Source organism: Callorhinus ursinus, unplaced genomic scaffold (genome assembly GCF_003265705.2).
Source record: "Callorhinus ursinus isolate GAN/ISIS: 27379988/994484 unplaced genomic scaffold, GSC_fseal_2.0 scaffold3, whole genome shotgun sequence".
NCBI lineage: Eukaryota > Metazoa > Chordata > Mammalia > Carnivora > Otariidae > Callorhinus > Callorhinus ursinus.
The window spans coordinates 66,329,812-66,343,798 of record NW_027397065.1 but is presented as its reverse complement, the minus strand read 5'-3'; the positions used below and the strand labels follow the sequence as shown (position 1 = coordinate 66,343,798).

General features: G+C 46.1%; 1 protein-coding gene across 2 annotated transcripts in view; it reads right to left on the bottom strand.

Annotated features, from left to right (window-relative positions):
• The window catches only part of C1QTNF3 (C1q and TNF related 3), a 23,965-nt gene extending 14,831 nt beyond the window's left edge, over nt 1-9,134 (bottom strand). Inside the window, exons 1-3 of one of the 2 annotated variants that reach the window (XM_025866664.2) lie at nt 8,775-9,134; nt 3,550-3,661; nt 918-1,072 (exon numbers count right to left, since the gene is read on the bottom strand). In XM_025866664.2, the coding sequence (XP_025722449.1) occupies nt 918-1,072; nt 3,550-3,661; nt 8,775-9,077 (570 nt within the window). In that variant the 5' untranslated portion in view covers nt 9,078-9,134. The remainder of the gene's footprint in view (nt 1-917; nt 1,073-3,549; nt 3,662-8,774) is intronic. The other variant, XM_025866666.2, reaches the window with a different exon arrangement.
• Between the last annotated feature and the right edge of the window lie 4,853 nt (nt 9,135-13,987).

The following is a 13,987-nucleotide window of genomic DNA, read 5'->3' as shown; positions in this document are numbered from 1 at the left end:
CAGGGCTCGATCCCAGGACCCTGTGATCATGACCTGAGCCGAAGGCATGTGCTTAACAGAACTGAGCCACCCAGGCACCCAAAATTTTATTACTATTTTTTAAAGATTTTATTTATTTATTTTTGACAGAGAGAGAGCACAAGTAGGCAGAGAGGCAGGCAGAGGGAGATGGAGAAGCAGGTTCCCCACCGAGCGGGGAGCCTGATGCGGGGCTGGATCCCAGGACCCTGGGATCATGACCTGAGCCAAAGGCAGCCACTTAACTGACTGAGCCACCCAGGCGCCCCAAGAGAAAAGTTTAAATAAAAACTGTGCCACAAGATCTTGAGTTAATAGAGATTAATACTTATGTATTAATATCCATATATATGATTTAAATTGGTAAATGTAACAAAATGAATAAATAAAATATTTGAGGTAGACACATTCCATTTATATATTTGAGTTGCCAAAACCCTTTTTATTTAACATCTCTTCCAATTTGGAAAATAGGACATTAGCTGATACTCGGGGCTTCTGTGTATTTAGTCTAAGAAGGGAGCTGCATTTCAACTTCTTAGGAATGATTTCAAAATGCTCTTTGAACAGTACAGGCCGTCTGCCAATGCCCTGCAGTGGGGTGAGCAAATCCAGCCTCGGGCATGCGGGTATTTGGGCCAGCAGCCATCAGTGAGGACGTGAAGAGGCGCTCAGGCCAGTAGCCATCAGTGAAGGTGTGAAGAGGCGCTCGGGCCAGCAGCCATCAGTGAGGACGTGAAGAGGCACTCGAGCCAGCAGCCATCAGTGAGGATGTGAAGAGGCGCTCAGGCCAGTAGCCATCAGCGAGGGCGTGAAGAGGCTCTCAGGCCTTCTGCCTCCTGGACTTTGAGGGTCTGGGCAGTTAGAAGTCCCATGGAGATCTGCCCAAGGTGACTTACCTGCAGTTCTGGCGGAATCCCCGGGTAGCCCTTTTCTCCCTTGGGGCCATGCTGCCCTCTTTCGCCTCGTGGCCCCAAGTCACCTTTGTCTCCTTTCTCACCTTTGGCCCCTTCGTGGCCAGTGGCTCCATTATTGCCATTGTTCCCATGGTTTCCTTAAATCACAAGCAGAAGGCATCATAGGAGAAAGCCCCCATCACTCACACTGACCATCTATTGTTATACAAATGCAGACCCTTTTTTTTTAAAGTTTTTTTATTTATTCATTTGAGACACAGATACAGAGAGAGAGAGAGAGAGAACATGAGTAGGGGGAGAAGCAGAGGGAGGGGGAAAAGCAGAGGGAGAGGGAGAAGCGGGCCCCCCGCTGAGCAGGGAGCCCGATGCGGGACTCAATCCCAGGACCCTGGGATCATGACGTGAGCCTAAGGCAGATGCTTAACCATCTGAGCCACCCAGGTGCCCCAGACCCTTTCTTCGAAAATGTTCACTCTCAATTGCAAAAGACCATTTGAAACAGTCCCAAACACAGCCAAGGAGGCATCATCAAATGGGTTCTCTTACATGGGACACTGAAGACAGGCTTAGCTACTCAAGTCTCCAAAGCCTGTTTTTCCTATAAAGCAAGAGGTAGATGAAAACTTTTGAGGACTGATGATCACAGTATCGTTTATAATGGCAGAGATTAGAAACAAACAATACTGGAAGAGCTCAATTAAAAAAATGGCACATCCCAGTAAATAATGTTATATCATCACAAAAAAAGAATGCTAAAGAAAAATATTTAATAACATTTAATAATGTTCACGATACTTTTAGATAAAAAAGTTATGAATCAATAGAGACAGTGCGATATTATGTGTAAACAGTACTTATATATTATGTAAAAATATTTCCAGTGGGTTTTTTTTTTCTGAATGGATGAAACATGAGTAGTTTTGTGTCATGCTATGTACTTTTTTGTCTCTTTGAATTTTTCTATAAAGGACGTGCACCACTTTTATCACCAAGGGAGATGTAAATCACTGATACAAATTGTAACAATAATTTTGAAAGTAAGACTTGGATAATGATTTCAACTCTTCACTTTGTCACTAAGAGACAGTTTCTACAACTCTCCCTTTATTTTATATTTGTTGAATTTCACACCCTTTGGCAGTTTATTTTGCATGCTACCTTTGGTCAGGTATTATACCAGGCTTGCAAACTCTCCAGATAAATGAACTTTGACTGTGTTTGCAAGTTAATGGGCCAACAAAAAAAAGCCATTTTGATTGGGAAACATTTAGTCAAGGCCAGCTTGCTCTGTACCCTCAAAAGAGTTTAGACTTCAGAACATTTTAAGAGGATGAATATTCTCTACCCCCAGTCACTGCACCTGCTGGAGCCGCCCTTGACGTTCTATGACACAGACTCCAAGACAGTAATCACGGTTTAAAGTCTAACAGAATGTTGTTTTCTCACTTTAAATTTGGTTTCATAAGAGAAGCCACTCAAAAGTACATTAAAAAATCAAAACTCAGGGAACCTGGGTGGCTCAGTCGGTTAAGCGTCTGCCTTCAGCTCGGGTCATGATCTCGGGGTCCTGGAAACAAGCCCTACGTCTGGCTTCCTGATCAGCGGACAGTCTGCTTCTCCCTCTCCCCCCTGCTCCTGCGCTCTCTCTCTTGCTAGCTCTCTCTCTCCCTCAAATAAATAAATAAAATAAAATATTTTTTAAAAGATTAAAACTCATTTGATCAATGTTAACATCAATGAGGGTAAGTGAGAGAAGAGCAAGTGGACTTCTGTCAAACCCTGAGAAAAAGTCCTACCCCCAGTAATTAACCCGGGGAAGAGGAAAACAATTAACCCTCAGATGGATTTGGGAGTTCTAAAACAGAGAGGATCTGGGCTACCCTTTCCTTGGCTGACCCCAGACACTAGCCAGTTTTCAGAACCTCCCACGCCTGGGGCACGCTCAGTAGGGTAGGGTGTCTGAATGGAGCCCGACAGCGTTTCCCACGTCGCCATGTGGCGCTGGAGCCCAAAAATGTTCCCATGAGCCCGAGAGGCATGAAAGTCAACCAAGAGATAGCTGAACATGGACAGACCCTGAGACTAAGGGAAGAAAAACTTAGCTAGACACAGAATCAGATGTGAGGTGTGTAGTCCAGTGAACGGCACTATGGAGATGGCTATAGGCAGCCCTGCAGGCGCTCCTTTCCTCCCCACCTTCACTTCCTAAGTTCCCTGAAAGTTAGATAGAGTGTGTTACACGAAGCGTGTTGTGGCAGAAACGCCCAAACAAGAGTATGTCCAATAAGATCCCATGATTCTGTACTCCATGCTGGTGAAGACCCTCCCCCTCTCTGCCACCGACAGTGAATCTGGTGCCCCAAGATGACGGACGAACACCTGTGGGATTCTGCAAGCTGGATAAATAATAAATACTATAGAGTTTTTGGTATATTGTTCCACCTAAGTGGCTCTGTAAACCCAGTCCTCTCCCAGAACTCTCTTTTGGATTTTCCATGCACACCCTTTGGATCACACACAAGTGAACCCAAATTATTTCGATTCACCTTGGCTCTGATTTTGGCACAGTGCACAATTAGACTGTCAACCAACAGAGCATGTCTCTCATCCCTACCTGGAATGCCGGGGGGGCCAGGGGGCCCCGGGGGACCTTGGTAGCCTCGGAAGCTGTATTCTCCATGGCAACACTTGCTGCAGTCTGGGGGCGGTCCTCCGGTTTGTGGAGACTTTAAAAAAGATACAGAGAGAAGCTTCAGAGAATGGTACTGGGGAGTCATTAGGACTTGTGAATGTCCCTTGGTCTCATCTTTTGGGTAAGTTTAACTCCAAACAACCTACGGCAGCTTCAGAAAAGCTGGTGTGGGGTGAGGGCTTGAATGGCATGCTAGCTAAAGAGAGCCGATGACCAAAAGGACAAAGAAGCCAGAGGGTCAAAAGAAGGGCATGCTCTTTGGAAGGAGTGTGGTGTTGGCAGGGGATGGGGCAGTGTTTCTGGGAAGTGCTGTCTGGAGGCTACTGTGATGGCCAAGGAGGAAGCCCCTTCAGAGGTGGACTTGCAGGCGGTCCTCTCGTTCCCAGCTGCCAGGAGCCTCGCCTGTCGCTCCTTTGAGTAGGTGACCCTCAAATGGTAAGAACGATCAACTTCCAAGATACTTATTAAGAATTTCTATATTCAGGATACTGGGATAAGAGTTCTTAGAAATTTTGAGTCAAAATGCCACTCTTTCAGTCACAACACACTTAAACTGCCTTAGGACATGGAGGAAACAAAGTATTCTTTAGCCCAGCAAATTACTATTAAGTATCTACATCTTGAAACAACTTTAACTCCCCCTTAAGCAGTATTTAACCTCAGGTCCTGTATCATATTTTACTTCAAAATTTTAAAAGATTATCACATCGTTCGAACCAATATCCAGTGAGTACTTAATGGGTACTAAGTGTACTCAAATGTGACACTGAGCGGACTTGCTTATTTATTTAAAGAAAAATTTCTAAAATGTGTGCTTACTGTCAAGGAGCTACAGATCTAGTACAAGAGCTAGATTCGCTGATAAAATTTAGAGTGACACTAAACTGGTAACTTGCCTTTTGATTATGTAATATAAAATATTTATGGAAATTTTCCTAAACTTGAGTTATAATTCAATGGTCTGTTGAAAACAGCGTATTATTTCTAAAGGATTCTAAAGAAAGGGAAGGAGCAAAAGAGGGAAGGATAGGAGGGGAGGGAGAAAGGAAGGAAGAATTTGAAATTCAGGTTTTCTCTATCGCTAGAAATCCAAGCAGAAAAGTGGGTCAAGTCTTCCATTTCTGCACACTTAGACTTCACTATTTTTTGTTGTTGTTTAATCAAAAATGGGCTTGGACGTTTTCCTCACTCCCTCATTCCTTTTCCTTTAAGGCCTCCACCATGCTCTTCAGGGAAAATGCAGACTATCTGTAGTCTGAGCATTCTCTTGCAACACCTCAGAGCCGGAGTCTCAAGTGATCAGGGGCCACAATGTGGAGCTAACTCCTGTCTAGTCTTCTGCCCACCAGACCCCACACTGGACAGATACGGGAGTCTGCAAAAACCTTTGGTAAAACTGGTGGAGGAAAAGAAAATCAGCTAAAGCAAGTGGTCTGGGACAAGCAACTTCAGACACTTGGAAAGTCAGATGCCACAGCACCACCCCACCTTCTAATCCAAGGACGCAATCTGAGAAGTATTTCATAATTTCCTGGTATGATTTTGCTAATGTGAAATACAATTTTTTTTTAAGTTCCAAGAAATCCAAGTCTCTGCCAATAATGGGCTTTGGGGGAGAAGGAGGGAAAATTCTGAAGCGGGAGCCATTTGAAAACAGAACTGAGTTCCTGGGATGCTAAGAATTTTAGGAACATGACTGTCCTGGAACCAGAACTCCTATCTCAGTTCTGTGTGGCTTTAGTGATGTCACTCCCCCCTCCCCCCGCCCCGCCCCGCATCATTTTTCTTGTCTACTAAATTAGGGCACTGGGTAAAATGGCCAGGAAATTTCTTGCCAGCTCTAAGAGCGAGCAAAGATACTAAGGTCTTTTCTAAACCCTCAAATAATGGTTTAGAAAGATTCTGTTTGTAAAGTCTGGTGTCTGAGTGTGAGAAGTTAGCTCCAGGAGAGTGGGCTGCTCTGGGTGAGTGCCCAAGCTACTTGGGAGCACTTCGAAAGCAGAGAGCTGCCACCCCAGCAGGGAGAATCTTCTGGTTCCTACTAGTTGGTCATGTCCTGAGAGCCCCCCGACAACATTCACATGTTCCTCTGGCCTGGTCCTTCACAATACAGTCAAAGGGAATAATGCTTGTGAGCCTTCTGAGGGACCCTTAGAACAAGTTAGACCGGATGTGTTAAGTCAGAAGTCATCACTTAAGTAAGGGACAATTACACGCTAGGGAGTCACTACATATACCCTCTTAAGTTTATCAACCCTTTTCTCATAATCAGGTCAAATGTGAAAGCCAAAGGAGAATGAGCAGCACGGGAGGAGGGAGGGGTCTCTGAGACAAGTCCCAGCCCTTTTGTGGATGGAGGCCATGGGGCAGCTACTCAGGTTCTGCTCTGCTATTGGCGAGTGACTTCTCAGAAAGAGGGCCCACAGCTCCTTCTTTAACCGAAGCAAGAGGGAAGAGGAAGGAGAAGGGGGGTGGGCAGAAGGGGAGGAGGGAGTCCAGGAGGTGAGGGGATTGATAAAGGAAGAAACTGCCTAGAAAAGAGAGCCCAGGTCTGCTCTCCCCCCAGTCTCTGCACACTCTACCCACCACGAAGCCCATGACCAGAGTGCTCTTTCTAGAACACACACCAGCCCACCTCACTGCCCTGTTGTGAACAAACAAACACAACTTTGGCGGGCAAACTAAGGTCTGAGCTCCTCAACCGGCCAACAGAATCTTCTAGGCTGACACTGAGATCATCCTGTGTCTTCCTCGAACAGCTCAAGGGCTCCAGCTGTGCCCATCCCTCCCAGGCTCTCTCATCTCTTTGCTGCCCCACATAGTTTCAGATTTTATTTCTTGCGTGGATAATGATTCTTTTTGTCTCACTTCTGGGATCCAATGCAGCGGCCACCACCACTTGGGCACTTTCTCCCCAACTGCCTTTTGTGCAGAGACTTTGTTTACCACACGGTATTCAATGATCTGGTCATTTGTCCCCATGAGAGCCCTTCAGAACTGTCCGGAGATAGGCTTGGGCTTATTTATCCCCATCCTAAAGCTTGGCACATACTAGAAGCACAGGAAATCATAGGTGAAACAACGAATGAGGAAAAAGAAGAATTAAAAGAAGAGAGGAGGGGAACACAGGAAAATCCTCAATGCAGTGAGTCTCCATACCTATTAGCAGAGGAGTCATACTGAGGATCGCCAGAATATCAATGATTCTAAATGTCCTCAGGATCTGCTGTTGGGGGTTGGTTTGAGCCCAAGAGGGTTTGAAAGCCCACCCCCCTCCCCACTGCTAATTCAACAAAAGAAAGCCAGGAAGTGACTTCCCGCCCCCCTCATCTGACTCCAGCATGCTGGCTGCCTACTCAAAGATAGGGCGAAGTAGAAATGTAATTTGGATTCCAGTGGCCTGCTGGGTGTTGGTTGCCAAGAAATAACAACAAACGACAGCCTACATCTGCCTTCTGCTGCGTCTGGGAGCACATACTGCGAAGGCCAGGGAGGGCCCAGCAAAGATCCCACCCACTGAAATGGAAAGTCCAGGTCAAAGCCTGGATGAAAATGAAAATATCTTCACCACAAGGAAATACAGAGGACCATGAGTCACCCTCCAGCCAAAGATTATCAGATGAGGGGCGCCTGGCTGGCTCAGTCAGTAGAGCGTGTGACTCTTGATCTTGGGGTTGTGAGTTTGAGCCCCACGTTCCTCTCCATGCTTAGCCCCAGAGTCTACTCAAGACTCCCTCTCCTTCTGCCCCTGCCCCCACCCTGCGCACTCTCTTTATCTCTTTCTAAAATAAATAAATAAATCTTAAGAAAAAAATAAAAAGATTGTCAGATGAAAGGACAATATCTAAAAGTGGGCTTTGAAAAATAAGTATTTGGGGGTTATCATTTCTTTTGTGGCTCCTTAAAGAAACAATTTTTTATTTTTTTAAAAAAGATTTTATTTATTTATTTGACGGTGGGGGCGGGGAGAGCACAAGCAGGGGGAGGGGTAGAGGGAGAGGGAGAAGCAGGCTCCCCGCTGAGATCATGACCTGCGTCCAAGGCAGATGCTGAACCCACTGAGGCACCCAGGCGCCCCAAGAGATAATTTTTTCTTGACACGGTCTGACAGAACAGTCTGGGCGACCGCACTGTGCAGCTGAGTTAGAAATTCCAGCTCAGCCCCAGATCTCTAGCTGATCATGTGTGGGGTTTCCGTTTGATCCTATCACCAGTTTCAACCCAAACTTTTCAGTCTGTGAGAGGCCGGGCTTGGATTTCACCTGCATGAACCTTTCCAGGGCCTATTGAATGCAAAGACACAGTGAATTCTTGTTGTAAAACCTCTTCCTTCAAAGCTCTTGTAATTCAAAGTAACTCTTTTTGCCCCCTTCCTCTGATTTCAGCCTGCCAGATGCTGAGAAGGTAAGTCAAAATCCGTTTTGTCTGTTCTTAATGTTTTAAATGAAATTGAATTTCACCAATTTGCAATTCACTACACTGAAACCTGACCTCACTCCAAAAATCCCCAAAAAGAGTTAAAGATGTTTCCTTGGGTGCTGGGTTCACACCCAGGGAAATAAATCAAGTCCTCTGTGATTATCAGGCTTTAAATCACACAATGAAGTTTTGCTTTTAATACACATGCAGTCTTGTTTGTTCTAACTCTATGGTTCACAGGCTGAACATAGAGGCTGAGCAACCTAGACGACTATAAATCAAATAAACAAGGCTGGCATGAAATGTCACAGTCAACTAACACATCAAAGTGAAAAACTCAAAGGGCAGCTTCTCCCTGCTGGGAAGGATTAAGAAAATCCAACTCTCTTAGGACCTGCAAATGATTGTCTCCAGCAATCCGTCTTATCTGTGTGCTCAGCACTTTTCACACCAAGAGAGCAAGAAAGAAATCAAGTCATAGCACAGCAGGGAGCTGGCTGCTCTGTTCTCCTTGACCCGGGGGACACCCTGTCCCCCACATCCTCTGCTGATTTCCTAACAGAGATCGGCAGTCGTCCCCCTCCCAGGACCCCAGAGCAACCCAGAAAGACCCCCACAAGCAGCATAGCAAACTTCTCGAAAGCATTGATCCTAAGAATCGCAGCTGAAAAAGAACAACAAAACTCGTTAAGCTTTCACAGTAATCCTTAGAAGAGAATTCCGAGTACCTGGCCCCAGAATGGGGTGATCTGGGCTAGGTCATCTACCTCGGGGTGCGGTAGCTCATCTGGTCTCAGGGATTTTAGGTCTGTAGAAGTGTTATTATCCACAGTCCCAGTTTTAGGATGGCTCCGCTCTCTCACTTTCTCCCTCCTGGAGCCGCTACGGCCAGTCTGCTGGTGGCTTTGCACTATTCTCGCCACTACTTTATTAGCTCTTCCGCTCACCTCCATGTATTCATCTTGACAGAGGCAAAATGGGAGGAAAAGCAAAGCCAGCAGGTGCCAAGAGACGAGCTGCCTCCCGAGCATGATTCTCAACAGAGCCCCAGAGCCTCCTGGAGAGCACGGCGGGGCTTCTCAGGCAAATGCCAGGGCTGGAAAGGCGAGCTGCCGCCGGCTGGGCGCTTTTATACTTTGGTGTGTAATAAATAAGGCTGCAGGCATGCCAGAGGGAAGCAGTCCTCCTCCCCAGGCAGGACAGCCCCCAGTCATCACTCCCCCCCACCCACCAGGCAACCGGGTTGGTGCGCGCAGCTCCCATTTGGTGGGGTTCATAAATGTCACACCTTGGCACGTTTGTGTTAAAGTGTGAGGGAAACATACACAACCAGCTGGAAACAGAGAGCATGTGTCCAGAGGTTTGCTTTCGTGATTAGACATGTGCCTTCGCGGTCTGAGATGCTTTTGGAAAAACCTGCCCTCAGGCTTGCCAGGAAATTTGGGCTTCACTGCATCAGTTCTGTCTGAAATGGCTGGGCGGACTGGTTCAGGGCAATCCGGAGAGCTCATGCACTCTCGCTGTACAGCTAATGCTTCTCCACGCTGGTCCACTTAAAGGAACTCATTTCTCCTTCCAGACGTCAGCCGCAGAAGGCAATTGTGTGACTCCAGAACACTGAGCTGGATTCCGGTGCAGAGTCCCTGGGTCTAGCAAAAGCATGTCCCCATTCTAGATTAGATTTCCCTTTCCCCTGCGTTTCCAAAAGCCAAGTCAGTGATTGCCAGATGAAGGCACAACATCCTGCTTTCTATTAAAAGACACTTGTCTGTCTCTGGCTACTCATCCTTCTGACATATTCTTGATTAAAATGGAAGAAATGGAAAGGGCCAAACCAAACACGCTGTTTCATCAGATCAGAATGAAGAGAATTATCATCATTTCTTTTATTTGCTACACTTCTTTTAATTTGGTCAAAGAGCAAATGGATATTCCTAACTTCTTTATGATAATAAATTAAGGGCATTTATGTAGCCAGGCCATGAAAAATTGCTTCTATTTACATATCATTTCATTTAATATTACTCATTCACTCACAGAACAAAAAGTCACTGCCCCCCCTCCCCCAGGAGAATTGCAGAGACCCTGGGACTTAAGGGACAATGAGTGGCAAGTGTCTCCTGCTAAGTGGACAAGCATGGCACTGTAAGAAGGCCAAACCTGGGAGAAGCCAGGCCTGATGATGAGGTGACAGAGCATCTGGAAAGGGGGAAGAGGCAGCAAAGGGACCTGAGACCCAGTCACTGATGCAAGTGGTACCACTTTTGCCGGACAGCTGCCTCTATATATAGGCTATATATATATATATATATAGGCTATATATATATATACAGTCATGCCTATTCAAAAGCGAGCAGTTCCCACCCAGTGGTGGATCGGAGGCTCTGCCATCCCCATCCTGTAAGTCTATCCATCCAAAATTTCCTCACCATTGAATTCTTGGAAACCGGTGATGAGCCCTCCTAGGCAGATAACCCTAGGGAAGGTAGTGCATCAATCTGGCATTAACTCTTATCGAGGATTTCTTTCCCAGACCTGGAGCTGAGATGGGTCTTGTGGGCAAGCAAGTGGATGGAATATCGCTGTGAAAGAAAAGGCCCATGGGAGTGTCTCCGTGGGGATGCTCCCTCACAGGAGAGGCCTGGAAACACTTTTGCAGGGAGACCACAAAGCGAGAAAAGGCCCGCGGGACTGTCTCCGTGGGGATGCTCCCTCACGGGAGAGGCCTGGAAACACTTTTGCAGGGAGACCACAAAGCAAGAAATGGCTCAGATATCTAGGTCATCTCATTCAAAGTTTTCTAAGAGCTGTCCCTGGCACCTCTCACAACCTGGACCATCTGCCTAAGTAGCTACAAATCAACCTCTTCTGACTTTCAACCGCATCGAGGGTTTCCACTGGTGTTTTCAATCCTTTCAGCTATTCTAGTGGTTCTCAATCCTGGCTACCTATTGAAACAAACCAGGAAGGTTCTAAATATATCAGTGCCTGGGCCCTATCCCAGAGCAATTGAGTCAGAATCTCTAGTGGGGCCTGGGTGTCAATAGTTTTCAAAAAGTTCCCTGAGTTGATTCTAATATGCAGCCAGGGTTAGGGAGTTGCTGATCCATCCTCCCCTTGACTCAACAGGAGTAAATAAAAATATCTGTAATTTGGTGAACACTTACCATGTGTCAGACAAGTATTTCTTTGCTTTAGGTTGCTGACTTCTCTCAGTAAACCCATTATTGCCATCTTTTAGACGAGGAAACGGGGGCTCAGAGAGGTAAAGGGACTTACTTGGCATTATACAATTGGAAAGCCATCATTAAGACAGGTATCTCTCTGTCCTCCTGCCTTCTTACAGAAAAGTAGAAGACCGGGTGCCTGGGTGGCTCAGTCGGTTAAGCGACTGCCTTCGGCTCAGGTCATGATCCTGGAGTCCAGGGATCGAGTCCCACATCGGGCTTCCTGCTCAGTGGGGAGTCTGCTTCTCCCTCTGACCCTCTTCCCTCTCGTGCTTTCTGTCTGTCATTCTGTCTAATAAATAAACAAAATCTTTAAAAAAAATTAAAAAAAAAAAGAGAAGTAGAAGACCAATGACAGGCTGGCTGTGGAGAGAAGGCCAGCTCCAGAGCCATCTGCCAGGAGGCTCGCCTGCAAAAATCAGGTCAGAAAGTTATGAGTGGAATTATGTCACCCAAAAAGATGTGGGAGTCCTAATCTCCATACTTCTGCAAGATGACTTTATTTGGAGATAGAATCTTTGTAGATGATCAAGTTAAGATGAGGTCATTGGGGTGGGCCCTAACCAGATACGACTGTGTTCTTATAGAGGAAAAATTTGGACACAGAGACAGACACGCACACAGGGAGAATGTGGTGTGTAGATGTAGGCAGGGATGGGGGCGGTGCATTTATAAGTCAGGGAACACCAAAGATGGCCAGCAAGCTACCAGAAGCTGGGAGAAGGACATGGAGCAGATTCCCCCCACACAGCCCGAAAGGAACAAACTTGACCTCAGCCTTCCAGCCTCTAGAATTAGCAGACAATGAATTTCTTTGTGTAAGCCCCTTGAGTTGTGGTACTTTGTTATGGTGGCCCCAGCAAACAAATAGGTGAATATGTGGGGAAGCTTTGAAAAAACCCCAGCCCCCATCATCTTGCCAATGAGGAGAAGGCAGTCTGAAAAGACTTAGCCAATTGCTCAAGTTCAAGGATGCAAAGTCACAAGTCTGGCCCCAACTAGGGGCCCCAGCCCATAGGCACGGGTCCCTTTTATTTGTCTCCAGTAATTTCCCATTAGGTTCATTTTAAACTTTGGCTTATTATTAAATCTTACTTGGGTTATCCTTTCACACATGTTCCGGCCATGGCCCTTGTATCCATTTTATCCAGTTTTCAAAGATGTGAATTGGAGATGGGCCATCATTTCTTGCCTGTGAACTGAGTACTGGAAATATCTAGAACATGCCCCTGGTGAAAGCCAGAGTCCCCATTCTGCACCAAGGTGGGGGCATCCAGCTGCTAAGATGAGCTGGGACTGCCACTACATCTTGCTTGCTCAGCTGGCCGTGGGGGTCCAGCCAGGAGGTTGGCATAGCCACCCCTGTGAGCAGCAGAGGTACACATGAATACGTGTGAAAACTCAGGCCTGTGAATCAGCTCTGCAGGCTAGAAGCAAATATTTGTTTAGCTCTACAAAGGAGGCTGTTATGAAATGTGTAGGTGCCCTGTGGCTTCCCCCAGGGTGCTCCACTGTGGCCTTGGCCAAAAGGAGATCAGCTATGGTCTGGCCAGGGACAGTCAAGGACTGTGTGGGATTGAACGTGTCTTTATATCAGTGCCAACTTGAAGGGTAGCTAAAGAAGGCATCTGTTTGCATGATTTTCAGGAGCAGTTGGAGTGTGACCCACCTCCCCTCTACCCCTTCTCACTGAAAAATACTCCAGTGCTCAGCTCAATGAATTCTGGGATTCTAAAATCAATACTTGATTCCTCAGATTTAAACCAATTAAAGGTTTATTAAAATGCAAATAAAATTAAAATACTCTCTTAGAGGAGGTGGTTTAACTGTATTGGTCACATATCTTTTCTTTTTTAAAGATTTTATTTATTTATTTGAGCAAGAGAGAATGAGAGATAGAGAGCACGAGAGGGACGAGGGTCAGAGGGAGAAGCAGACACCCCGCTGAGCAGGGAGCCCGATGTGGGACTCGATCCCTGGACTCCAGGATCATGACCTGAGCCGAAGGCAGTCGCTTAACCACCTGAGCCACCCAGGCACCCTGGTCACTTATATCTTAATGTTGAAGACTTTTAGATCCTTTTCAGAGAAGTTTTATTTGGAGAAGAATTAAAAAAAAGGAATGTAATGTGTTCAAAAGGGGGACATTGTCTCTTAATATTAGCTATTGCCATTTGAACAGAAACAGGTTCATGCTTGACACCAGTATGGGGAAGAATAAGAGAGGAGGGTGGTCGACTGGTCAGGGTGTCCTCACTTTACTGGAACGACAGTTTTGGGCCTGACCCTCATTCAGCAAGTGCAGGATACCCATTGCCAGTGTCCCCGAAATAGATCTGTGTCCATAACCAAAATAAGGTCACCAGAGACTGATGTATAAAAACCAGCATTCAAATGTATTCACTTATAATGAAAAATATGGCTTTCAAGTGAACTATACGTGTTCTACATGCTTGCCGGAGAGAAATTCTCTCTGTAGAAAATTTGCATGAGAAGCCAATTCTAATCAGAGAGATGTATGATAAGCAGGAAAGTGTGTGTGTGTGTGCGCACACGCGCATGTGTACATGTGTGTGTGCATGCACGTACGTGTGTGAAGTGGAATTTTTCGGATAATATTAATGGTTCATATCATCAAACATTTGTTTCGATCAGGATCCAAACAGAAAAGCAGAAACCATCCCAGGTATTTCAACAGAGAGAATTTGATAGAA